This window comes from Pantherophis guttatus, chromosome 1, assembly GCF_059756535.1.
Source record: "Pantherophis guttatus breed Tessera chromosome 1, ASM5975653v1, whole genome shotgun sequence".
Lineage (NCBI taxonomy): Eukaryota > Metazoa > Chordata > Lepidosauria > Squamata > Colubridae > Pantherophis > Pantherophis guttatus.
In genome coordinates, this window is record NC_142063.1 from 268,664,329 (window position 1) to 268,691,380 (window position 27,052).

At 39.5% G+C, this 27,052-nt stretch overlaps 1 protein-coding gene across 1 annotated transcript in view; it reads left to right on the forward strand.

Annotated features, from left to right (window-relative positions):
• The window catches only part of TULP4 (TUB like protein 4), a 92,724-nt gene that overhangs the window by 14,064 nt on the left and 51,608 nt on the right, over nt 1–27,052 (forward strand). The window contains exon 2 of the mRNA XM_034428559.3: nt 20,053–22,311. Coding sequence (XP_034284450.2) covers nt 22,060–22,311 — 252 coding nt within the window. The 5' untranslated portion in view covers nt 20,053–22,059. The remainder of the gene's footprint in view (nt 1–20,052; nt 22,312–27,052) is intronic.

Consider the following 27,052-nt stretch of genomic DNA (forward strand, 5'->3'; position numbering starts at 1 on the left):
TTGAACATCTATGTGTTCTGCCCCAGCTACGGACCCCAAAGAACACAGCACACACAAAGTCTGTATGAAACTTAAATTTACTAAAATAAGTCAGTCTTTTCCAAACAAAGGCTTAATAAACTTTCTAATAAACTAATAAACTTTCTTAACATCCTACAAGAAACCAAAGATAAAGTAATCACAATCTTACTAAGGTTGGCAGAAAGCCCAGAAGCAATTTGCAGAGAATCCAGACGCGAAGGAGAATGAACTTGTTCCCTACAAATTGCTTCAGTCGGCGTTCCTCCTTAAATAGGCTAAGGGAGTGGCCAATTAGCCCCAAGCCTTACTCTCGAGGAGATCTCCTCCTGGGGAGCCACTCCTGCCTTTTGGCAGCTCTGCGCACCCATGCATCGAGAAGAGGCTCCTCCTCTTTGTCCTCTTCACTTAAAGGAGCTTCTGGAGGTTCTGAAAGCCTTGGCTGAATCCCTGCCTCTGGCACCACATCTTCTCCAGCCTCCTCATTGTCTGACTCAAGTGCCAGCTGCACATGCTGCTGGCGCAGCACCAAACCAGGCTCCTCGCTGTCAGAATCAGCTACAATCCGCACAGGCCGCTGACGGGCCACAACACTATATGAGATTGAAAGCCATTTCTTAAGAAAGGCCCTGACTGGCAGACAGTTTTTCTTCTTCCATGAGTTGCATGTGCTTGTAGTACATTTTGTATTAATTTATCCAAAAGAATTATTATTGGTAGATCTGTACTCATAACGGTTTGATTGAAGTTTTCTCACTCTTCTTAGCAGATAAAAATAAACAATTTATAATATACACACAAAAAAGTTCCAGAAATGGTTAAGAGTAGTAGCTTATAATTGAACAAAGAGCATCTGAACGTACTAGAGGAAGATGGATTTAATCTACATTAAAATTTCAGGATTTTTTTTTTGGTTAGAGCATTTAAAGCTTAAAAGGGAAGGATCCCCAACCTAATGTCAGAGTAGAAAAAGGTTGCTGCTGGCTAATACAGATTAATACTTTAGCTTGACAGTAACTGTAAACAGTGTTCACTGAAATATTGTATTCAACGTTTAAAAAGTTCTGATAATAGCTTTTGTAGTAAAACACGAGATATAAAATGCAAAAGCTGTATTAATTCCTATTAACTATTAGCAAAAAATTGTTGGAAAGCTGCCTTTCTTGGCAAGTTTTCAATTATACCGAAGTTGGCAATATGTTTATTTACCTGTGTTTATTTACCTACACCTATTACAGATTTGGGTTTAGAACAAAGCTCTGTTTTAAAATAAACAAATATATTACATATTTAAAAATACCTATTGGTGATAAGATAGTATATTATTACAGTTCAGATATCTAATTTAGGCTAATTGCTAAAGCATAATGTGATTTATTTGATTTTAGTTTAACACAGCCTTTATGAAATATAAACTCTGGGTTTTAGTTTAGCATGTTAATCATAACCTAGCATGAAGTGCGAATTAAGTTTATATTTCAGCATCACAGGAGATGAACAGTTGATGAACCAAGTCCTTAGACAGTAAGAATATTCCTCTCTACCTTGGACATAAAAAATGTCCAAGATAGAGAAGCCTAGAAAAAGAAAAGCTTAAGGCAGATAATTTTAAAGATTAGACTAGGTGATATTTAGGGCAGAGGATGGACAAGAAAGAACAGCAGCGGAATTGTACGATCAGAAAACCATGTCATTAAACATACTGTGTTTAATTCAGACTTCCTGATATAATATCTTTTAATTATTTGTTTAATTTATAGACTGCCTGTCTCTCATACAGCTATGGGCAGCTAGCTACTAAGACCCAAAGTATATGTAAAGGCATATAAAAAAATACAGGCCAGAAGAGCAAAGTAATAAAAACAAGATCAAATTAGGACAACAAAAGAACAAAAAGAGACCTCCATAAGCATCTTGTCCCAAAGGCCTGGGAAAACAATCTAAGTCACTAGATTCATTGATACCATAAGGGTGGAGTGAGGTTGGATTTCAGATTCAGATAACGTTGCCCCTGGCTATGATAAACAGAGATTACAGAAACAGATCTAACATCTGGAGGCATCAGGATTAGAAAGGTTGCTTTATAGAACGTCCCTTGGTGCAGAGCATGGGTGAAATGCTCCCGGTTCGGACCGGATCGCCTCATCCAGTAGCGATGGCAGCAGGTGATTCAGAGAACCAGTAGCAAAAATCCCTGCACCCCCCCCCATGCCCAACTGAGCCGTGCGATCATCAGAGGCTGTTTTTTTACTTTTAAAAGCATTTTTTCTACAACCTCTTCGGCTGAGTTGCCTGATCATCAGAAGCTTCTAAAAGCATTTTTTTCTGCAACATCTTCGGCCGAAGAGGTTGTAGAGAAAAAAAATGCCTTTAAAAGCCTCTGGTGATCCCATCTGAGTTGCCTGATCATCAGAGGCTTCTAAAAGCATTTTTTTTTTGCAACCTCTTAAGGTTGTAGAAAAAATGCTTTTAAAAGTAAAAAAAAAAAAAAAAAAAGTTGGCCATGCCCACCCAGTCACATTACCCCCACCACCAAGCCACGCCCACAGAACCAGTAGTAACAAATTTTAGATTTCACCCCTGGTGCAGAGACTTTAAATTTAAACAGTTTTCATATGGATTGATGTATGGTTCTTTTAGGTATCCTCCTTTGAATTGGTGCAGATTCTCAATTTGTCTCTTGTTCAGATGCACTTTCCAATCTGAAAAGCACCAGAAGCACATAGCTTGGCTTGGTAAACTAGGGCTGCCTATGGTTGCCTCAAGCAGTGAATAGTCCAAAATTGGTATTAGTGTTCCATTTTTAATAGGATAGATTAGAAAGTGAAAAATAGATACAGGTGATCCTTGATTAACAATGGTAATAGGGACTGGGAACTCCATCACTAAGTGACATGGTTATAAAGTGCAACATTATATGACTATACCAACTTAGGATGGCAGTGCTTGTTGCAGTTATTAAATGTGCAGCCGTTAGCACAACGTCATTTGATCACCAGTTGTGACCTCCTGCCAGCTTCCCATCAACTTTGCTTGTGGGAAGTCAGCAGGGAAGGTCACAAATGATAATCACATGACTGCAGGATGCTGTAAGTGTGACCATTGTAATCATGAACCAGTTACCAAGTGCCCAAATAGTGATTATGTGAACATGGGGATACTAAGATGGCCACAGCTTCAAGGACTGAGAATAGATCTTCTCATTGGGCACTTTTGTAATTAAAAGATCACGGAATGAATGGTTATTAACCATGGGCTACATACATATATGAATAATAATATTAAATGTAATAATAATAATATTGTGAGCCACCCAGAGTCATGTATTGTAGTGACACCTATATAAATTTGCTTAATAAATAACAAGTAATAAAATAAACCTAATCTAGCCCTTTGGGCCTGCAGATGGGCTCTGCCTTTATGTTTAGAGGTTGGTCTCAGCATACCATCCAAGTATTTATTTATTTATTTATTTATTTGTCGCATTTTTATGCCGCCCAACTCCCGAGGGACTCTGGGCGGCTAACAACAGAGAATAAAACAATGCGAACAATATCCCATACAAAAGTTTAAAAGAAAACATTAAAACCCATACACTCCAATTCGTGGCCGGGTCTCGCAAGATCACCATAGCGAGATCAACGGCCCCAGGCCTGCCGGAAGAACCATTGTCCACTGCTCATGCACATAGCCACTTTTTCACCTTCCCATAACAAGGTGCTTTCTTGGGGGATGATACAGTCTCCTTAGAAAACCACAACTGATGTATATTATATCCTAGCAAAGTGTTTGATGAGCAGCAATAGTGCCAAGCGGAGTTGCTAGTTGGGTACTCTGAGCAAAAAAAGAAAAAGCTTCATAGAGAGTTAATGGGCTCTCCCCCAGAACCACCAACTCCTTTGTACTGCTCATGTTAATGAAACGTGTCCCAGAATGTGGTCTCTGGGAGTTTTGTGCCTTGTATAAAAATGAATAGGGGACTCTCCTGACTTCTTTTGACGTGCTGCTGAAGTGACTGTTATCATAGCGTTCATGTGAATCCTGGTTTTGAAAAAGTTTATCTGTTTCTAAGCAACTCTACGATTGTATCAAAAGTTTCTGAAGATCTAAGCAACCACCTGTCTTGATATCAACCTTGATGGGGACTGAGATCATCAGGAAAGCCCTTCTAAAGGTACCTGGATTTCAAAAATTAATCTATTAGTCATTCAAGAGAGGGTTTTTTTTGCCCATGCACTCCCTTCACAGTTGACATTAAAGGGCAAATTAAAATAATATCACTGTGAAGATATTCATTCTTTTTTTTTCGAGCAATGTGATTATGCTTTTCTCAAGATGGGTTTCCTTTTCCATGGAAATATTAATAAAGAGATATTTTAAAAAATTGCTCCAGAAACAATTATCAAAGAAGGTGGTAAACTTTTATTTATGAGTTGGCTGATCACTCGCTTCAAAAGACTATGAAGATTCTCAGTCATCCAGGTCATGGTTGTCCCAAAGGTGCTTAAGAAGCTTCTTGGATGAGAAGCGAAATGTCCAGCTGCCTCTTCAAAAAACACTTTTGGGACCACTTCAAAAGAGCTTTGGATTCCTGTAATGAGCAGGGGAATGGACAATGGTCTTACTAGCTCCTTTCCATTTGTATGAATGCTCATCAGCATTACAGAAGTTTAGACTGAAAAAGCTCATTGGCCAATATTAGAATTCCCTTCCTTTTTATGTGGTACTCAGGAATCATGGGAACATATACTGCTGTCCTTGCTTGCTGGTAGAAATGACAAAGAGCTTGTTATGTTAACAAACTCACATTGTCAGGAAGCATTCCTTTTCCTTATCTTTTTTGCTCATGCAAAGGGGCTCTGCTAGCTTGACATTTTGTTAGAGATGACTGCATGGCTTATCGCCCACATATTGTGTTCTTCAATCGCCGAACAACTTTCTTGTTTTCATATGCAACAGAAAAAGGAAAAGACTGTTTACCTTTTGTCTAGTGGCTAGTCAATCTAATATACATTTTACCACAATTTCTGAAGAGGATAAGATGGAAAAACAGCTAAGCCACTTTTCAGTAGCTAGAGAAGAGACCATAGCATTTCTATGATCATTGCAAACAATGGATCTTTATTTCAGAATTATCATGGAACTTTGCTCCTCCCCCCTCCCCCCCCCGAATATTATGACCATTTGCCTCCTGTGCTTTTGTAGTCTTCTATCAATGATTAATCTGAACTTGTAAAGCTACAATACTTAAAAGAGTTTCTCAAATTCATTTTGGCTGATATCTTTGTTTATGAGTTGGGATCTTTAATAACTCTTTGCTAATCTAACAGAATGACACTAAGGCCATTTTACTAAGATGTAGATTTGTGCTTATTTGAAAAACATTTAGGACTTTGGGTCGTCACCCCCCCCCCACTTAATAAAATGTTGAATTACTGGGAGACAAATACTTAGAATAGTTGCTATGATAATCGTAAATAATCTTAGATAGTTGCGTGTGGTACATGGTTGGCTGAACTCCTTTTAAAGTTCATGGTGCAAGGATGGGAAAAGTTCTGACATCATCTGGACCACAGTAATGCCTGAATGATTCCAATAGAAGGAGAAATCTTTTGAAGAACAGTTGAAAAGCTGTCAGTCTCTGCAGTTGAAGACACTATGTGGTCAAAGTTAAAAAGTGTGATTCATTTTGTTTCATTTCATTTTGACACAATGATATTATCCATTATCATGTCTAATTCATAATATTTTATACAGAAGAAAAACAATATTTGAATCCCACCTCAGTTTATGCAAGTTCCATCTGTTACTTTTGTGTTGCAGGAGGAATAGAATAAATAATATCAGTAACCTGGAACAAATGCACTGAGACAGAATAGCCCAAGAAAATAGGTCATGATGTTTAACAGGTATAGAATAGGGAGAATCCAGGGGTCTGAAGTGAGATGTCTGATGATCCATTGTGAGTGTACTACGGTGAAGTCTGCCTTTACTTATTTTCTCTTTGAACTGATTTTTAATTGAACAAAAAGCAATGTTTGGTCTTCATTCGAGTTGTCCAATTCATGAAATCAGTCTGCAGATGAATATCAAAGACAGGAGAATTAACAGACTGCAAATTATCATATAGCATCACATGTTAGCAAAATAATGTTTAGGATTATCCTATCAGAATCAGCTCTGTTTGTTTGTGTATGTGTGTGTGTGTGTGAGAGAGAGAGACAAAGCCCATTAAAAGACCAAATTATCTTGTATACCGTGTTTCCCCCAAAATAAGACCCTGTCTTATATTTCTTTGAACCCTGAAATAAGTGTGTGGCCTTATTGCCATACGCTCAAAAGCCCAATTGGACTTATTATCAGGGGATGTCTTATTTTGGGGGAAACAGGGTAGTAATATTTCTCCCATTGTAAACTTTTCTCATCTGCCATCTGAAAAATAACAGCACCAAATTTGCCATCTATGCAACATATTTCCATCAACTGACTACTGCACCTTATTATTAAGAAAATGTGGAATTGGATCTGGGGTAATCGTGGGCATCAACAGCAAATCAAGATTATATTAAAATGAGATTACATGCAGAATGATGCCATGAAACAAATCCCACTCATACATACTTGCAGTCTGATGGAGATACGTAAACTGCAGTATTTGTGTCGTGATGACATGATGCATGTTGTATCACTTGTCCCCTGTGATAGTAATTTATGAAACTAAGCTTGTCATTTAGAAAAAGTACCATATCTCAGCTGTTCTGATTTAATTCCTGATATACCGGTATTACTAGATAACCTTAACACACATATAAATAGTTTCTCTTATATTTTAAATATCTATTAGAGGTTTGCATCTCTTGCATATTCATAACTTGATCTAAGAAATTGTATTTATTCTGAACAAAAATGGGTTCTATATGTCTAAGCAGTATTGCGAAGGTGTTTTTCATATTTGTTTATTTCAGTGGGCAAATAAAATAAACCAAGCTGTAACATTTGTCACCACAAATTATTCACAATCACCTTTCTAAGCTTTTGGAGAGAGGCATTTATAAATCTTGTAAACATAGCAATTCAGAGTAGCTATTCATAAAAGCAATTCTTAGCCCTTCTGTTATACTTAAAATGTAAGAATTGGATTTGATGTATTTTAACTGCACTAGATCCAGTCAAAGCCAACCTCAGGAGCCCAGGGTCCCTAGGCTGATTCATCCAGAGTAAATGTTGACAGTTAACATGTTCTGGAAGATAGCATGCTAGTTATAGACTCCAGCTGTTTGGGGGCAGTGAAGATAATTATTTTTCTGAACATAGAGCCATAAAAGTTGCTTCCTTTGAAAAAAAGATTAATCAAAGGGAAAGTGCCTAAACATTCTCCCCTTTCTGGCTTATCCAATTCAAAAACATTAGCCAGAGGAATTTGGTGAAGGGAGGATTATATAAAGGTTCTTTTTCTTTTGGATTCATTCAAAAGTTCCATTGTGCCATTTCTGCTGCCACCCATTTTGCTTCTACGGTATATTTTTCTGAAAATTAGGTATAAGGGATCGGGTATCTTTTCTCTTTTTTTCCTTCCTTTTTTTTTAAAAAAGTTCTTGAAGTATTTTCAAAGTAAATAGGGTTTTCCTGCTGGGTTAGCTTGAAATGTCTTTGCTGGTCTTGAGTGATTCATTTAAGTTTTCTAAAATGCATAACAGAGAAACATGTTTCCCAGTAGATTCTGAATGGAATATTTCTCATACCCTTTTTGTGTTTAGAGTGTTCTATCAAAAACTCTGCTGCTGAGTGCTTCTTTTATGATTGGAAATAACTGCTTTTTTAGTACCCCCCAAAGTGGCATTAATTGTGTATCATGGGCAGATAAGGTCAAGTCTTTTAATCTTCTAAGTGTGAAGTACCTATTCAAAGAATCATTAAGAATCCTTCCATATAATCTATTTGTATATTAAGTACACAAGGCCTCCCTTTGTTGCCCCTACAGCTACTCCTCAACTTACTACCATAAGTGGGATGGGAAATTCAGTTCTAAGTCGCTATGGTCATAAGTCAAGCCACCTATGTGACCAGAAATAATTTATCATGGCAGTTATTAAGCAAATGCCATAGTCATTAAGAAAACCCATTCATTTGAAAAGGGGTTTGTTTTTGCCATCATAAATTCAAACAGTTGTAAAACAACCGGTTGTAAATCAAGGACTAACTGTAATAGGGACAGTGAGGTGTTTTTTTTTAAAAAAGAAAAATACCACTTTCATGATGGAAAGCTTGTCTTTTTTTGGACAAGCAGAATGCATTTTGTATCCACTGGGAACAATGGTTTCCAGAATTCTGAATTATTATATTTGCTGGATGGACCATAGTGTCATACTAGGTATTATTGATACAGATGGTTCCCTATTTTGTGAACATTTGGCTTAAACATAATAATAGGGTAAGAGATGTAGAATAGCAGTACAATTTTCTCTTTACAGTCAGATGATTTTCTTAATTCTTAAAGATTTAATGACAGGATATTGCCACAAAGCCTTATAGGACTAATTATATTAGAGGTACTATTCTCTGTATCACCAGGGCATCTTAGCTTAGTACAAGTTCTCAAGGCATTCTCAGTATTTGCATGGAGATGCTCTCATGGTGCAGGGATATTAATTAGAAAAAGAAACCACTACCTTTAATGATGACATACAGGCCAGAGGGATTGATTAGAAGATTAATCAACAGAAGGGATGTTTCCTTGTCATCAGGATTAGTACCTAAATAATGGTAGTTTATTACCTGTGCCATTATTTAAAATCTACAGTCTGCAACAGATACTTTTTTAAACTGCATTTTCAATCAATAGCGTAGTATTATTCATGGCTGAGAATATGCTGCATATAAATATGTCAGATTTCTGTCGTAGTCTATGTAATGTTGAAGGTTCACTCAGAACGTGGCAATAAATTTCCCTCTAGAAACTCAGCTCAGGAGCTAACATTGTAAGAGTCAAGGACAAGGCTTGGATAGATCTGTTGCTTTTATTGCAGGCACAAGAAGCCATAATAATGGGGAAGATAATGAAGATGATCTACCACTGTAGAATGAAACAGTCAGGGCTCTCTATTTATAATACCCCTAGGGTCTAAATCATATATCTTTTTCTCACTCGTGTGCTATAATGGACTTCTTGCCACTCAGTTTAGTCTGGGATGTGCAGTGCACTTTGTAGCATCCAGTAGTTCAAATAACATTTTCCCCAAACAGGCTGTCGGTTGAGAGATGAGATGATTGGGTAGGTTGGGATTCTGGAAACTTGGTGAATAATGGATGGGCTGCCTCAAGAGCACGGGGAAGGCCGCAACTGGGGATGAAATGAGACATTTAAGAAAAAGATGTACCATCACTAATATGGTACCCAGGGGCTTGACACATAATTACAGTAATAAAGCTCAAAGAAATCATGTCCCAAGATACTTGTGGGGAGGAAAGAAGATGTAGCAGCCTGACCAGTTTGCTGATTAGAGGTTTAGTGTAGTGATGCATGTGGCGGGGAGAAGCAAAGGCCTTGATGTCTGTTCTAATGGGAGGCCATTATAAGTTGCAACGCTGGAGGCAGGTTGGTTTAAGTACTCTGAAATGTCCCATTGCCAGCTCTTGTTCCAGAATTCCCTCAAGGGAAGAGGGATACAAAGCTGTTGTGTATTGTGATGCAATATTCACTCTTCCTAGACAAAATGGGAATAGTGCTTATAAGGGATTTCCTTGAAGATCATTTTGATCTGCAACAGAGGTGGGTTGCAGCAGGTTCTGACCAGTTCTGGAAAACCGGGAGCAGAAATTTTGAGTAGTTCAGAGAACTGGTAGTAAAAATTCTGACTGGCCCCGCCCCCATCTATTCTCTGCCTCCCAAGTCCCATCTGACCGGGAGGAAATGGAGATTTTGCAGTAACCTTCCCCTGGAGTGGGGTGGGAATGGAGATTTTACAGTATCCTTCCCCTGCCACGCCCACCAAGCCACGCCAAAAAACCATGCCACGCCCACAAAGCCACACCCACAGAACCGGTAGTAAAAAAATTTGAAACCCACCACTGATCTGAACCATGAGCTTTTGTTAAGTATGGATTTGATCAGTTAGGGTGGGGATGGGTGGGTCAGAATGAAGGGAATACTTTAGAAATACTATTTTGCCATCACAGGCTAGGGATAGGGTATTGGTTTTTAAAATTAAAACAAAAAACCTTTGTACTCTGTATCTGGATCTGTTCCAGTCCGGCTTCGGGCCTGGGTACAGCACGGAAATGGCATTAGTCGCATTGGTTGATGATCTCTGGAGGGCTCGGGACAGGGGATGTTCCTCTGTTCTGGTCCTATTAGATCTCTCAGCGGCTTTTGATACCATCGACCATGGTATCATGCTGTGCCGGCTGGAGGGGTTGGGAATGGGAGGCACCGTCTTACGGTGGTTCTCCTCCTATCTCTCCGACCGGTTGCAGTCCGTGTTGGCTGGGGAGCAGAGGTCGACCTCAAGGCACCTTGTTTGTGGGGTGCCGCAAGGGTCAGTCCTCTCGCCTCTCCTGTTCAACATTTATGTGAAGCCGCTGGGTGAGATCATCCGTGGATTTGGGGTGAAGTGCCATCTGTACCCTGATGACACTCAGCTGTATATCTCCACCCCAGACCGGTGATGTTCCGGTGCCTGGAGGCCGTGCGGGTCTAGATGGGGAGGAACAGGCTCCGACTCAACCCTTCCAAGACCGAGTGGCTGTGGCTGCCGGTGTCCCGATATAGCCAGCTGGTGCCATCGCTGGCTATTGGGGGCGAGTTATTGGCCCCCATGGAGAGGGCTCATAACTTGGGCGTCCTCCTGGATGCACGGCTGGCCAGGAGGGCTTTTTATCAGGTTCTCCTGATATGCCAGTTGTGTCCCTTTCTGGATCGGGACTCCTTATGCACGGTCACTCATGCCCTCATCACCTCTCGCCTGGACTACTGCAATGCTCTCTACATGGGGCTCCCCTTGAGGAGCACCGGGAAGCTCCAGCTGGTCCAGAATACAGCCGTGCAGGTAATTATGGGGGCAACATGGCGAGCTGCACTGGCTCCCAGTGGTCTTCCGGGTGCGCTTCAAGGTATTGGTTCTCATCTTTAAAGCACTCCATGTCTTAGGGCCCGGGTATTTACGAGACCACCTTCTGCCACCGATAACCTCCCACCGGCCAATCCGCTCCCACAGAGAGGGTCTCCTCAGGGTGCTGTCGGTCAAGCAATGTCGACTGATGACCCCCAGGGGGAGAGCCTTCTCTGTGGGGGCACCCGCCCTCTGGAATGAGCTACCCCCAGGAATACGACTGATCCTGGACCTCCGTACTTTCCGCCGAGCGTTGAAGACCTTCTTATTTCAGCAGGCCAGGCTGGCTTAAAATTTTAATGGGCTATTTTATGGGTAAAGGGTTTTAAAATTTGGGGAAGCCAAACTGATCTAATTCTGTTTTAATTTATTTTAATTTTTATACTGTATGTATTTTAATTTTGGCTGTTCACTGCCCTGAGTCCTTCGGGAGAAGGGCGGTATACAAATTTAATAAATCTAAACCTAAACCTAAACCTACTCATTTAGGTTGGCACTCTGTGAGTTTGTTAGTAGGTGACAAACTTACTCTTTCAGTCTCTTTGAAATGCATCTTCCATGGCTAAAAGTTCCTTTCTAAACACATCATTGTTCTGCTTGGCCAGCAGAAGATGGCCAAGCCATCTAGATAAATTACTATACACATCAGAGCATGCTGTCTCCAAATTCTGGCATGGATTGTAACAATACAGAAATCGGAAGTGTTAGTCTGAAGAACAAAGGGATGATGGGTTTAGAGAGGTAAAAGCTGTTTGAGTAGGATAAATGTTTGCTCAGTGTCAAAATTCCATCTAAAGAAGCCTGTTCTTGATAAGGTGACTGAGCAAGTAGAACAAAATTGGGGACAAAATTATTAAAATTAGCAAACCCTGGGATATGTTGCACGTCCTGAGGAAATGTAGTAAGCCCACTAGTTCAAGACAGACCACAGATTCATTTTTTCTAACTTAGCACTATATGGGCAAAGTTAAAGAATTGCCTAAACTGTTCACTATAGATAGCAGGATCCTCATACTACTGTAGATCAGCATTTTATGCCAAGATTTGATTAAAAACACATCAAATGGGCCATGAAAGATAGAAACCATCAATTTTAGGATTGAGATTCCAGACAAGATGAATAGCACGGTGTCACAGCCAAACTTCCCATACTGGATGTCAACTATTCCAGACCCTCTGTCACGTGAGCTTGATTTAAATTCCTCTGAAATCCAGATTGGTAAAAATGGGTGCTTTTTGTATCGATTTTGACAGTGCAGAAATGAGGGGAAGAGGTTAGTGATCCCTAAGAGTTAACAGAGTTCAGGAACTTATAACACTAGACCAGAGGTGGGTTCTGACCAGTTCTGGAGAACCGGTAGCGGAAATTTTGAGTAGTTTGGAGAATCGGTAGTATACATTCTGACTGGCCCCGCCCCCATCTATTCTCTGCCTCCCAAGTCCCAGCTGATCGGGAGGAAATGGGGATTTTGCAGTAACCTTCCCCTGGATTGGGGAGGAAATGGAGATTTTACAGTATCCTTCCCCTGCCACGCCCACCAAGCCACGCCCAGCAAGCCCTGGCATGCCCACTAAGCCACACCCACAGAACCGGTAGTAAAAAAATTTGAAACCCACCACTGCAATGGACCCTGTACCGGTTAAAGAAAGAATTATTATTATTATTATTATTATTATTATTATTATTATTATTATTATTATTAAATTTATTTGTCACCCATCTCGCAGTTCAAGGCAACTGAGCAGATAGCGGGGAACCAGACTTGTTAGCAAAAAAAAAGTCAGAGCACTGTTTGGGGACAAAGATGATTGAATGAAGCTCTCTGCAAGTTGTCATCGAGAATTTTTTTTAGGGTAACTAATTCTGTTTCTGACACAACATAGCAGCATTTTCCAGGAATCTTGTGTCCCAGGTTTATGATACAGTTGGAAGCAGAATCTCATCTCCCCTCCCCTCCCAAACAAATCAGCACAATCAGCATTAAGATGGGAAATTCCATGTATGCGGGAATGAGGAGGAAAATGGGACTCCCAGCTGCATAAATTCAGTGTTTGGAGCTTCTGCTCAACGGGCAGGAGGAAGAAGAAATTAATTATAATAGCGGCATTTCCTCTCTCGTATGTACTTTGCCGCAGTTCTTTGAGTCTTCCATTGATCCCCAAGCAGAATTGGATTAATGCAGACGAAATCTCTGAGGTCCTGTTTCATTTAATATTTCCTCTTTAAAGTAGTCAGTTAATCTTTTTTTTTTTTATAATTCCAGCCCACATCCCTAGCTAGCAACCGCAAGTCCAGAAAATATTCTCATGCAAAGCACTTACTAACCTATTGCAGGTGACACATTTTGCAGTTGTCTGTCCCCTGTTTGATGAGATCATCGAAATTAGCCCTCTAGGTTTGAGGGCTTTGTTGTCCAGGTTTGAGCTGTTCTGCAGCAGGAGAGGGATTGTCAGTTTTATCACTTCCTCTATCAAACAGCCAATTATAAATCCTGCATGACATGGGAATATCCTCAGGTCCTTGTGAGATGTTCACATGACATTGAGCAAAGAAGGTGGTAAACACATCATGTTTGTCAGGCAAGAAGTGTAACTGCTGCTGCCATTATGGCTGCTAGATCTGGAGCAGGAACACAGCATAAATTCCTTTGCTGAACTAGTTGTTTTAATATAAACACAAGAACCCACAATAAGAATGATAAGCTACTGAAAAATCTAGCAGGCAAGCCCTTTATTCAGTTTAAAGCTTATGTTTCTTTCTCCTACCCTTAATGAAATTCTTGCCACTTATTTTATAGCAAAGATATGAAAGGCATTTACATTCCCTGCTCCCCCCCCCCTTATTTTTTTACAACAATCTTGTCTGGTCTTAGATCATTGCTAGTTTCAACTCACACATGCGAATTCCTTGGAGACCCAAACAGGCAACCACCACTTACAAACAGGCCTTTGAAAATAATGAAAGGATAATGAAAGGCAGTTTGACATAGGACAGCATGGGATAACTTTGAAATTATTCAGACATGCTTATTTTTTTTAAAAAAATCTTTGATCTAATTTATGAAGAAATTTTGATGACTGATTATATGGTACAAAATTTCTTCAAAACTTACATCAAAACATTTTATAAATATGAACAGGTCTGAAGAATTTCAAAATTATCCCATCCTCTCCCCACTTTGAACTAACATAAATAGATGGGTACAGTGAAAGCTGAAGCTGCCATTACTAAAAATGAAGCAGGCACATAAGCAGGAGAAGACAAAAAGCCAGGAATCTTGCCTAAAAGGTTCCTTCAGGAGATAGATAAGAAGGAACCAAGTCTTTAAGGAAACAAAGGAAAATGTCACTTGAATCAGACAAAAGAAGTTGGGCCTAACATTTGGGAAACCCCTCCCCAAATCCCATCAACATCTACCAGACTTGAAAATCAACAAGGCAAAAGTAGCTGCTTATCTTGTAAATAATCAAAGCAAGGACTTTGGGGGAATAAAAGGGGCCCAGAAGCCTGCCCTTTCTTTGAGTATTTTTTGGATCCAGACTTGGAGGTTTCCATCCCTCTGGCTTGTGCCTGCCCTAGTTGAGAAGGTTGTAGGTAAGTGTGGATGAGTTTGTGTGTATGTATGTAAAAAATAGCAAATATATATTGCAGCCAGTAAATTTTTGCTATTAAAATTCACTGCAGCTCTGTGTACTCCAAAGAACTGGTTGTGCCTCAGTTTTGGTTGAAAGTGATTTAAGTGTGGCTGTTTTCCCGGGCTGTGAATGTTTGAGACAGTGACCATAAGCCAAACCTGGCACACCTGGAACCGTACCCACTGAAGCAGAAGGATTAGCTCTAGAACTGACATCAGTCAATAATGTAACTGTAACTGGACTACTGAGGTTTCTAAACATTTTCAAATGCTATACTGTACAGAGCAGGGGTGTCAAACTCACAGCCCACGGGCCGGATGTATCACGTGCTGGCCCCACCCCCTCCCGATTTAGCAAAGGGGAAAAGGTCCTGATACGTCACATGATGCTGCCGTGACAACACGAGTTTGACACCCTGGTATAGGGCATGTATGGCATACCAATGGAACATGTACCATTATAGATTGTTCTGAACCTCTAGGAATGAATGCAGTTGGTGTAATAAATTTTCCAGGCCACTGCTGCAACGCTGGCTTCCACACCAAGAGTGGAGTACTTAAGTGAAGTGTAGAAAAATTAAATCCTGATTTCTGGACCTGCTTTCTAACTGATTAGGAGAACCTACTGCTCATCATATGATATTAGTTCGGAACTAATCATTTTCCTTGGATTTAAATGCAAAGAGTGTGTGAAAGAACATGTATGTTGGATGTAATAAATATAATGATATCAGTAAACCAAAAAACTACAGATGATTCCTCACAGTGTTTTAATCACTCTGAACACTTATGGACTTTTTTATCTCTCTGTCTTTCTTTTCTCTGTCTGTCTATCGCTATCTCTTCATTGATTCAATTTGTACAGCTACCCATGTATATGATTCTGGGCAGTTCACAGAACAATAAAAATATAAATAAAACATACAATCAGACTACCATATTAAAACCAGCATTAAAACTCAAATTCAGATTTGTAATGTAATCCTGTCAGCTTTGAAAACCATATTAGCCCGGAAGCTTCCATGCTGCCACCTTCTCCTGTATGGGAAAGTAGGAGGGGGGATTTAGTAGTGGGGTTGTTGGTAGACATAATAGCATTCTTCCTGTCAGTCAAGGTCAGGGCGATCCGGCATCTGGAGAAGGAGTGGTCGGAGTGCTGAGTCGAGATGGGACGGACGTTGATTGGAGCATGTGATTGACTGAGGAGTGAGGGGATGGTTTGGGGGTTTTTAATTTACTGAGGGAAAATCTGGACCTTTCAGATTCAGGTTTTCCCAGATGTGCCAGTTTACCTACTGTAGTAAAGAGAACTTTGGAAAATGCTTGCTTCCGCGTCTTTACTCGGAGTGGGGGTGTTCTGGAATGCTGACATTAACCCGAATCTCCCTTAAAGCATAATGGCATCCCGAAGGGGGGCTGTTGGGGGTGCTGAGCCCCAGCATCTACCTAAACCTCGGGTGCTGAGAAGACTGAGTGAAGATGGAAGAGAAAGGAGAAATCGTAGCAAATCCATTATTTCCAAAATGGAAAAACACTGGATTTTTTATTCAGCTTCTTATGAGTCTGCCTTTGGCTGTTTTTCTTTTTCTTTTCTTAAATTCAATTGAGGATAAGCAGTAACCTCTTCTGCTACTTCTGTAATGTGGAAAATAGTCTCTTAAATTAAACCAGCATTTATTTTCTAGCGACATAATTTTATACATATCTATTCTGAGGTAAATCCCATAGAGTGGGAGGTAAATCCCATAGAATGTGTGGCTCTAGAATTGCAACTTAGAATGCTACTATATATTCATCCAATATTGTATACTGCTTAAGGGTAGTGGCATTTGTATTCTTGAACTTTAAGAATGCAAATTTATAATAACAATTTATTAAACTTGTTTGCGGCTCAGCTCTCAATAATTTCTGGGTGTTTTATTTATAACAAATTAACAAATGAGATCTCAAGTGCAAACACTCAATAATGTCTTGAATAAATGGCCAGATGTTCTTAAGAAAGAATTGCCATTTGAGAAATTAATAATAAGGCACCTGCATATTATTGTTGTGAACGTTTAACTCTAGTTTAACTCGAAGGTAATTTCTAGTTTGCATCTGTGTGTAACTGAACATGGAATAGGACACAATACATGAAAGTAGTTAACATTAACATCACATACATTTTCTCCTGGATATCACTGGAGCCTCACTATGTGGATTTTTTCCTTAGTTTTTGGGAAATACTAGTATAATTCAGCCAAGGGCCGCATGGCTAAAATTTAAGGGAGTTGCAGTACAAGTCACCTAGAAAGCCTTATACTGCAACTTCCTTAAGACTTTAAGAAGTCTTAAATCTTTGTAAACCCACTTAGAATGTCTGTATTTATAGTAGTTACATTACCATGTGCCATTTTATGTTATTAGCTGCCTTCAAAATTTTAGGTAACTTTACTGTTACTTTATGTACTAGAATAATTATTTTATGAATCTACAGCATATCATGCTTTACATTTATAATGCAATACCAAAAGAGGTATACTAAAATTCTTAGTAAGGAAGCGGGCATCCTTCCAAAAGCAGTACCAAGGCATACCTGATTATAGTGTTTCAAAAGTGCAACTCCAAGTAGCATTGTTATTTTAACAGAGTCAGACTTATTGATGTGCAAGCTTGGCAGCATATAAACTTGGCAATCCTGCAAACTGCCTGGGGAAATATAAAATATCAGTAAATAAGAATTTGGGAGCCGCTGTATAACAGCTGGTGACAGAAAGAGTTAAGGCAAATAAGAGTTGGCTGAACAATGAGATACACACTCCTATTTCAGATCTAAGGATAAACACTATATTTCTGGATCCAGCTAAAACTTATTAAGGAAGCAAAAGTGGGGGTACGACAAATGGAATTATTGTAGAAGGCAGGGCACATGAATTTCTTCTGAAACTTTTAGGATCTGCCTCTGTCTGGAAAATCCAATGATGAAGTGTTCTGGTCTCTATTTTCTGGGTTGGGAGTTGTCAGAAGTTATAATTTGTGTTGAATTACGAAGATCATAAGCCTTTCTGGACTTAAACCATACTTGTCAGGCAAAGAATGGAAGGGGTCAGAAAGTGGTGATTGAAGTTGCTTTTGCCAGCGCTGTTGTTACAATTCCAGATGAAATTGGTGTGACAGTCAGAGCTGGCTGTAACCCATCAGTGATCTAGGTGGTTCTCCACCTCGTTGATTGGTTCTGGTGCTGTGCCACTTGGTTTTGGTACAGGAGCAAGGAATTAGCAGCCAGCTCTTCGTGATGCTTCAAAAAACTAGGACTGGTTTGAATCTAGAAGTTTGAATTTTGTTCCTTCCCCATGAAAGTGTTATTGCTGTAAAATGAAAACCATATTTATAGTAGGTGCAAGGACCAACACTTTGGGCGGTGAGAGCACTGAACATATGTGATTGTTGCAGAGGATCAGTCTTACCTCAGGCTGTTTCTTTCTCACTTTATTGGAACTATCTCTCACAGTTTCTTGCACAGTTAACCTGCTAGGTATACATGAATGTGTTGGGATAAGGGACAGGGGTTTTCCAGACTTGTACACTGTTCTCTAAATTATAGTGATGTTTATTTGGTAGAGTACTTTTAGGTAAACAATTTGTGTTTATTTCTAATATATACAGTGGCCTTAGCTTAACGAACTATACAGACAATCTCTATATCAAGCTTTTTACAGTTTCTTAACTGTCTTGCTCTCCACTTTCCTGATTCACAGTAGTGTTCCTTATCACAACTTTGATACAGCTTCAGTACTTTTGTATTGTGGGCTTGCCTTTAGCATAGGGAGAAGAAAAGAAACAGGGAAAAACATGAATGCCACAGACTTCTTGTAATTGTAGCACTCTGTCAAGCTGTTCTGACTAACTCAGATTGTTGGAGGCAATATGCTGAGTCTGTAAACCGCTTAGAGAGGACTGTAGTGCACTGTGAAGCGGTATAGAAGTCTAAATGCTATTGCTAATACATCTGGTCTGCCTTTTCTGAATTGTGCTGTCTTTCCTATCTGTTCTGTGGACCTCTCTTTCAGATCCTGCTTGCTTCTGCAGGTCTTCATCTGCAGGATCCTCTTCCAGTTGTGCCTGGTTTCGCACAGCATATCCAGTTCACACATAGGACCCATATCATACCAGCGATGTCTGACAAAACCAACAGCCCATTGCCTAATATTTTTGCCCTTTTATATATCTGTGCTTGCTTTGAGGTGTCTTAATTAGGTAGGAAGCTTCTAAGCATCTAGATGAGAGTTTGCCCTCAAGTAGAAAAGAAATTCTTTAACTTCACCGTGCTATGTACACTGAGAGCATATGCACCAAGACAAATTCCTTGTGTGTCCAATCGCACTTGGCCAATAAAAAATTCTATTCTATTCTACAGTATAATTATTTGTACTGCATTTTGGGAAGAGTACGTAGTTTTGGAACAGCATAGAAGTTCTTGTTTCAAAGCAATCAAGGAAGATTTTATACCTTATGCAACAGTTGCTGCTAGAAAGTACAAATTCTCTATTTATAGAATTTTGGATTTACATGGAATATTCCAGAGGTTACTGGTGTGTGTGTGTGTGTGTATTTGCATTTTTTTGGATCAGCACAAAAATTGATAAAATGTTTTTTTTCACTTTTGAAAATAAACTCTTCCTTTCCTTTCTTCTTTCCCTATTTTCTTTCCCCATTCCATGTTTATTAACCAATCTTATTTTCTTTTGATGCATTTAGAATTAAATACAAAAGGATATTATTATCCTCTAATACCAAGCACATTTCAGCAAATGTATTTGTTGTAATAAAAACTGAATAGTGGAAAATACTAATATTGTATCTAAAGAATAGCTTACTCGATTTTCCAATATTTTGTTTAAATTCAAATAATATGGAAATGCTTTTAATATTTGGGGAGCTAACAATCAATTTTGTGTTAGCAATTCCTCAAAATGTATTTTGGAAGGGTTGGGAGAAAAGGCAAAAACATAGACTTTTGACCTTTCTCAAATGTTTTATGTCTTTTGCCTAAAAATTGTCTTAAAACTAGTTATATTTCACTCATACTCCATCTTTCCTTGTCAAAAAAACCAAATTTATGCTCTTTTTTTGTTGATGTGTTTGCCATTTTTTGAAATCAATATAAATCCAAATACTTTTATTTAGATTCACAAAAATCATAAATTTAGACCATACCTGTGAATATGACTAAACAAGGACTTACTAGATTGACATTCTCCCCTGATATTTTGACAGGCATGTAATTTTTATTTTATTTTTTTATTTTACAGAATTGGAAGCATCCAGAAAATCCTGACTGAGTGAGACATGACAACTACCATAGTTAAATGGTGAAACCAGATATAGTCCAATTGCCAAAACTAAAGGTGTGATTATAATAACATATGTGTCTGTGGGTCCTTATACACACCCACAAACATATTGCTGCAGCCATTCAAATCGATTGTTGCAAACTTCAATATTTTTGCAATTTATGAAAGTTATTGCAAGCACCAGCATAGCAATCTGACAGCTATGAGGACCAAAAATCCATGAAGTACCATCTGCTGCTAGTGCTCAGCCTCCCAAATGATCTGCAACGAGTGAAGAAAAAAAACTGCAAAAAGCAAACAGAGCTAAACAGTCTCTGAACAGAGTAAATGGCACCAGAACATGTAAGAAAGTGATAAAATTTGAGCAGGAAATAGAGTGATATTGTCATTATTCCCAAAGGAGGAATTATGTGAAATTATCACATCTTTTGCTGTATTAGAATTGGAGTCACTGTGACTTAATTGTTTGCCAATTAAGGAGTGACAAATAATTTTACAGTAATGATTAAAGAACAAGCTAAGGGGTAATGAGAACGCTCTCGAGGTTGACCTTCGGTGTTCACGCTTGTATTAAATTTGACAATGGAGCTTGCTATTTTTCCTTCTCTATTCCTTGTTAACATGGTACAAATACAAATAAATATTTGATCATCAATAGTACTCAAAGCTTTTGGAACACTTTAAAAATACACTCCACTGCCGCAAATGTATTGGTTAGAATTATGCATTTGAGCTCTAAAGAAGCCAGTAAGGAAGGAGTTGAAGAACCAAGGAAGCAAAGTGGGCAACAGCACAACAAAATAAAATTTGTTTTTTTAAAAAATTAGCCCGACACTTATTCCGAATCGGCCATTTTGCCTTTCTTTCTTTCTTTTTTTTTTTTTCAACACGCTTGTTCAGTAAATAAAATACTCAACCTGCTTTTAATTCTGATTCATCTTTTAGCATTGAGGATACAGATTTTCCAGCAAAAGGGGAAAGTCAACAGCCCGCTGTTTTAGAGAAGGCTTCATAAGTCACCCAGGCAAATGTTCTTGCTTTAAAACCTTTAGAAAGGTTTTAAAAAGTTTTAAAAGAAAACCACCTGCTAAATGAAAAGACACTTTTGCTTTTACGCCTGTGCGCGGCAACAATTTGTGGGGAAGCAGGCAAGGCAGCGTAATAAATTGGGTCATCTGTGGAATCGGCAAGAATGCCACCGGCTGCCGAAGAAATGGGACTTCCTTCGGATTGCAAATGGTCTGGGTGGAACAGTGAGCAGCTGAGTTTAGAAAGGGCTTTTTTTCCATCTGGCCTGGCACGTTGCTAACTGCACCGAATTCTGGCTTGTGGTCTTGCACAGTCTGTGTGCCTTTTTTCTCCCCTTTATGCAATCGTTCTCAGCTTTAGCAGCAGATATTTTGGTCTGGTGGGAATAACATGCCAGAGGGTGGATTTGGGGAAAGATAAATGAATACGCTCCGGGTTTACAAGTCCGACTGGAGGAAATCTTTTTAAAGCCTTAAGTTACTTGAAAACCTTCACTTCTGCAAACTTTTGTCTCTGGAATTGCGTAATGCTATACTGGAAATCTCAGGCCGCATGGTGGTTCTATCCAATTGAGCAAAAAGACGGCTCACCATTTCCCGGAGCGCCTCTTCTGCAGTAGCTGTTTCTCCAAAGGACAAGTGTACCCCTCACTCCACTGACTCCAAATCAACATGAATCTGACTGATTTTCATTTTTTTAAGTGTTACATTTTCTTAGCCAACCGTCATCATCTTTTATAAGGAAATTTTTCACTATGCATTTGGTGGATATTTATAAAAACTGATCTTCTCTTCTGCTTCAGCCCCCCTCGATTCTGATCTGTCTTAAAACTTTTGGTCCTATCGATAGAAACTACAACCGCAAAGAGATTTATTTATATTTGCTGCACTAGACATAGTACTTTTCTTATGTCAAAAGGGAAAAATACAACGAAGCATGTACGCAGCAGTGGAACATGGACCTGTTCTCTTCAGCGATTCCAACATCCTCTGCCTCTCATGGAAAGGCAGGGTTCCAAAAAGTGAAAAGGAGAAACCTGTATGCCGGAGGCGATATTACGAGGAAGGCTGGTTGGCCACAGGAAATGGCAGGGGAGTAGTGGGCGTTACCTTCACTTCCAGCCACTGTAGAAAGGACAGAAACACACCCCAGCGAATCAATTTCAATTTAAGAGGCCACAACAGTGAGGTGAGTAAACTCTCAATTGCTAATGTTCAATTTTTTTTTCTTTTTTTTAATTTGATTTATATGCCGCCCTTCTCCGGAGACTCAGGGCGGCTTACAATGCGTTAAGCAATAGCCTTCATACTTTTGTATATTTATACAAAGTCATCTTATTGCCCCCACAAACTGGGTCCTCATTTAACCTACCTTAGAAAGGATGGAAGGCTGAGTCAACCTTGAGCCTGGTAAGATTCGAACCTGCAGAAATTGTATATAGGAAATAGAAATATAGGAAATAGAACAGTATCATCAAAGCATACAGACAAAATAAGTGGATAAAAGATACTACTTGGAAGTCTGTTAAGATAGTTACATGGGTTGAAGATTTTCTTTGGCTGTGTTCATCCGTTAAGATTTATCAAGTACAATTAAATGGGTTGGGTGTGGCTGTGCTATTTCTACTCCTATATTTTTAGGCATTATAACTTTTGATTTTTTTTTTTCTTTGAAGACTGCTGGCTGAAAAGTTAAACTATGATTAACATTAGAGTAATTGTTATTATTTCAAAACCTATTTTCTGGAGTTGGCTTCTTTAAAATAACTATCATGAATGTTTGTAACACTTTTTTTTTTTATTGAAAAGTTTTATGAAAAGTACAAACATTTTCACCCCCCCTCAACCCCCCTCCCCTTCCCACCCTCCCTTCCCCTCCCTCCCCCCACCCCCCTCCCTAGACTTCCCAGAACGAGCACAGGGTATAGCATTCACAAACCAAGAACTAAAATGTGCTAACAAATTATTACATTTCATGTTCTCCCTAGGTCCTTAACTCCTTATAACTCAGAAAAAACAAACATAAACTACTTAATATTATTTCATTCATAAGCTATATGAATCTTCTTATTCGGATACTTCTTCTGTATATAATCAATCCATTTTGTCCATTCCGATATATATCTCTCATTTGTATGTTTGTAACACGTTGAACTACAGTTAACTAAAAGTGCAGAGGAAATGTCCACTGTAAATGTGATAAGAAGCTGTTGCTTGAACTACTAAAAGGTACGTTAAAAGTAAAGGCAACAATGAATGAAACCTGGTTGGTTTCCAAGGTATTTTGTACCTCTGAACTAGAAGTATGGTTGAAGGCAGTAAACCTTACAACAGCAAGAAAGTTTTTTGAAGGAAGGGTGCTTACCAGCAGATACAGCAGGCAAACCTAAGAACTATGCTAAAAGGTTCAGTTGCCTGTACACCAGTGGTTAGAGGATGGAGAACAAGCAGAGAGATTTTAAAGCCCTAGTACAAAAGCAACAAGCAAATATGGTACGGTTACTATTATTGAAACTTGATACGATAGAACTCAAGATTGTAATTTTAAGACACCAGTCAAGAAAATGGGAGACCATAAATTCTAGTCCTCCTTTAGGCATGAAAGCCAGCCAGGTGATCTTGGGCTAGTCACACTCTCTCAGCCCATCTCACAAGGTTGTTGCTGTGGGAATAATAGGAAGAGGAAGGTATGTTGGATATGTTTGCTTTTTGCATTAAATCAACCATTCCAGATATGTTCGACATTCAGATGTGTTCAGAGTGGAATTCCTAAGAATTCTGTGAGTTGATATCATAGCAAATCTCAAGGATAGCTAGATGGAAAACTGGTATTAATAAGAATTATTATTATATAAGTAGATGTGGTTTATACATATGGTTGACTTAGAGCAGTGATGGCTAACCTTTTTGCCGATGTGTGCGGGGAGAATGTGAGGGGATCGCACGCGCACGTGCCCACATCCATAATTCAATGCCCCCTGTGCCCCACCCCCACGCATGCGCTCGTGACCCCCTCCCCCCCTCGTTCCCTACGCTTTTGGCACGCAATGGCAGAAAGGTTACCGGTGGGCCTAGTAGTCCTGTTTTTCACCCTCCCCAGGCTCCAGAAGCTTTCTTGGAGCCTAGGGAGGGCAAAAACGGCCTCTCCTGCCTCCCCGGAAGCCCTCTGGAGGCTGGAAACGGCCCATTTCCCGACTTCCAGTGGAATCGGAAGGCCTGTTTTTCACTCTCCCCAGGCTCGAAAGGCTTTCTTGGAGCCTGGGGAGGGCAAAAACAGCCTTCCTGCCCCCGGAGACCCTCCGGAGGCCAGAAACAGCCCATTTCCTGACTTCTGGTGGGCCTGGAAGGACCAAAAGTCAGCTGGCCAGCGCGTGCATGTGTGCTGGAGCTGAGCTAGGGCAATGCTCACGTGCCCACAGATATGGCTCCAAGTGCCACCTGTGGCACGCGTGCCATAGGTTCGCCATCACGGACTTAGAGCTTTTAGTTTATATAGGGCTATAGACCTTGCCCAGACATAATGGGAAACATTGCTTTTCACTGTGTAAAAAAACCCAGGTATATGCTTACCTTCTCCTTTCCTCTCAGCCACACCAGACATTTTTGCCTGAGCAGAATTCTAGTTTGTTTAAAACTTGAGATGCAGAAGAGGGGAAGAAAATGTGAAGCTCATTGTTGTTTATTGACAAAACCGGCATGTAAAAAGTGATCACCTTTATTATATACATATAAGATGATGGTTGCTTTTGATGGAAGACTGTCCGTGACACAAACACATTTTATTAATACGAATGAATTGTAACTGTACAATATGACATTTGAGTATGTAGATTGCAGAAATGGCCAAAGGACAGCACGCCACCAGCAGGCAATTTTCAGATAATTTTGAGAAGCTTCCTTTTATATTTGTCAGATTTTAACTTGCTTCCTTCCATCTGGACCTTTGGGCTTACATCCCTGCTGCTGCTTCTGTTAAAAATTGCAGCTTGCTTCTGCTTCCCCCTTTTTCAGGCAAAAAAACCCAAAAAATAAAAAAACCCATGGCTGCTTGGAATCCTTAAAAAATTCTTGGGAAGAACCACATTTAGAAAGGAAGAGTGTCAAATGTAGATGAAGAAGGTTGAGTCATATAAACAGAAGGCAATCAAAATAAGTATGTCAAATTGTAGTTCAGTCACTTAATCCAGAACGATGAATAACACTGGTGAAGAGGTCTGTAAGGGGCATGCATAAGCGCACCAATGTGCCTACCGTCCCTGTCCTACTGTCCCCATTTATTCGTTTTCTTATCCTGTATTCATAATCATGTTTATACTTATATCTGTTATCTTATACGTGTTTGGCAAATAAATAAATTTTAAAAAATAGAATAATGCATAGTGTTTTCTTAGTAGGAAACAAAAGCCATGTAGGCAGTTATACGTAATTGATAATAACATCTACCCATTTCTTGTGGAGAAGCTGAGTGATCTGTTAAAGCACCTTTGAATTTTTAGACTTCTAGGAAAATGGCAAACTCTGATCTCTAGCTAGGATATTCTGCCATTATTATTAAAGAGCCTGGTCTGTGTCTATTGTTGTGAGAATCATGTCCTGCACTTGGAAAGATATGAGATGCATAACAGCATATAATAGTTGAGAACCTCAGTCTGAAATTTGACTAAATGGTAAGGGATATGAATTTAATTTATAGGGAGAATGTTATGACAAATTTGGTAAGGAAGGCTGAGAAGGAGGGTAAGTTAAAATGGTGGCTCGTTAGGACAGGGGTGAAATCCAGCAGGTTCTGGAGAACCGGTAGCGTAATTTTGAGTAGTTCAGAGAACTGGAAAATACCACCTATGGCTGGCCCCAGAGTGGAGTGGGAATGGAGATTTTGCAATATCCTTCCCTCAGGAGTGGGGAGGGAATGGGGATTTTTTTTAAAAAAAAATTGATTTATATGCCGCCCTTCTCCGGAGACTCAGGGCGACTTACAATGCGCTAAGCAATAGCCTTCATTCTTTTGTATATTTATACAAAGTCAGATTATTGCCCCCACAACTGGGTCCTCAATTTACCTACCTTAGAAAGGATGGAAGGCTGAGTCAACCTTGAGTCTTGGCGAGATTCGAACCTGCAGTAATTTCAGGAGCTGTTCTTAATAACAGGGTGCTTTAGACCACTGTACTACCAAGGCTCTTATTTTGCAGTATCCTTCCCTTGGGAATAGAGATTTTGCAGTATCCTTCCCCTGGCACCCCCACCAAGCAATGCCCACAGAATCCGTAGTAAAACAATTTGGATTTCACCACTGCATTAGGGGTACTTGCATGATAAATAAATAGATATTGTTTACATCTAGGGTTAGAAAGAAGTGCTGGGGACTAGGTCAAGAAGCAACATACTGAGGATTGCCTTGGGATGTCGAATTGCATTGAATATAGAGCCTGAACTGTTTGTGTTCCAATGTAATATTGATTTCATATTAATCATGGCCTGTAAGAAATATAATAAGCAAGTTTTATAGTTGCTAATCATAGCAAGACTGTGGCAATCTTTTTAGATTGGGGGGAGGGCAGGAATATGCATTTGTTTTTTAATATGCCAACTTAACCACAGTTTTTGTTGAGTTCTGTGTGCCTAGAAAATCAATCTGTCAGAGTAAAATGTAGTGTGAGGTTAGGCATATGTCTTCCCAGTGACTCCTGTCTAGATGCAGCATATTTTCTATTTTCAGGAATTAAACCAAAATTGTCAGTGTGCTGAGTAAAACAGAAGAACTAATTTGCTTTTAACTTCTGTTCATTTGCTGAAATTGATTTCTGCAGCCATGACTTGGCATTCATTTCTGCAGGAGACAATGAGATCCTGGAGAGAGCTAGTGAGGTCTAATTGGTTGGAAATCTGCGGTCTCTGTTATGTGTAACCTGTTTAGAAATACGTCCCTC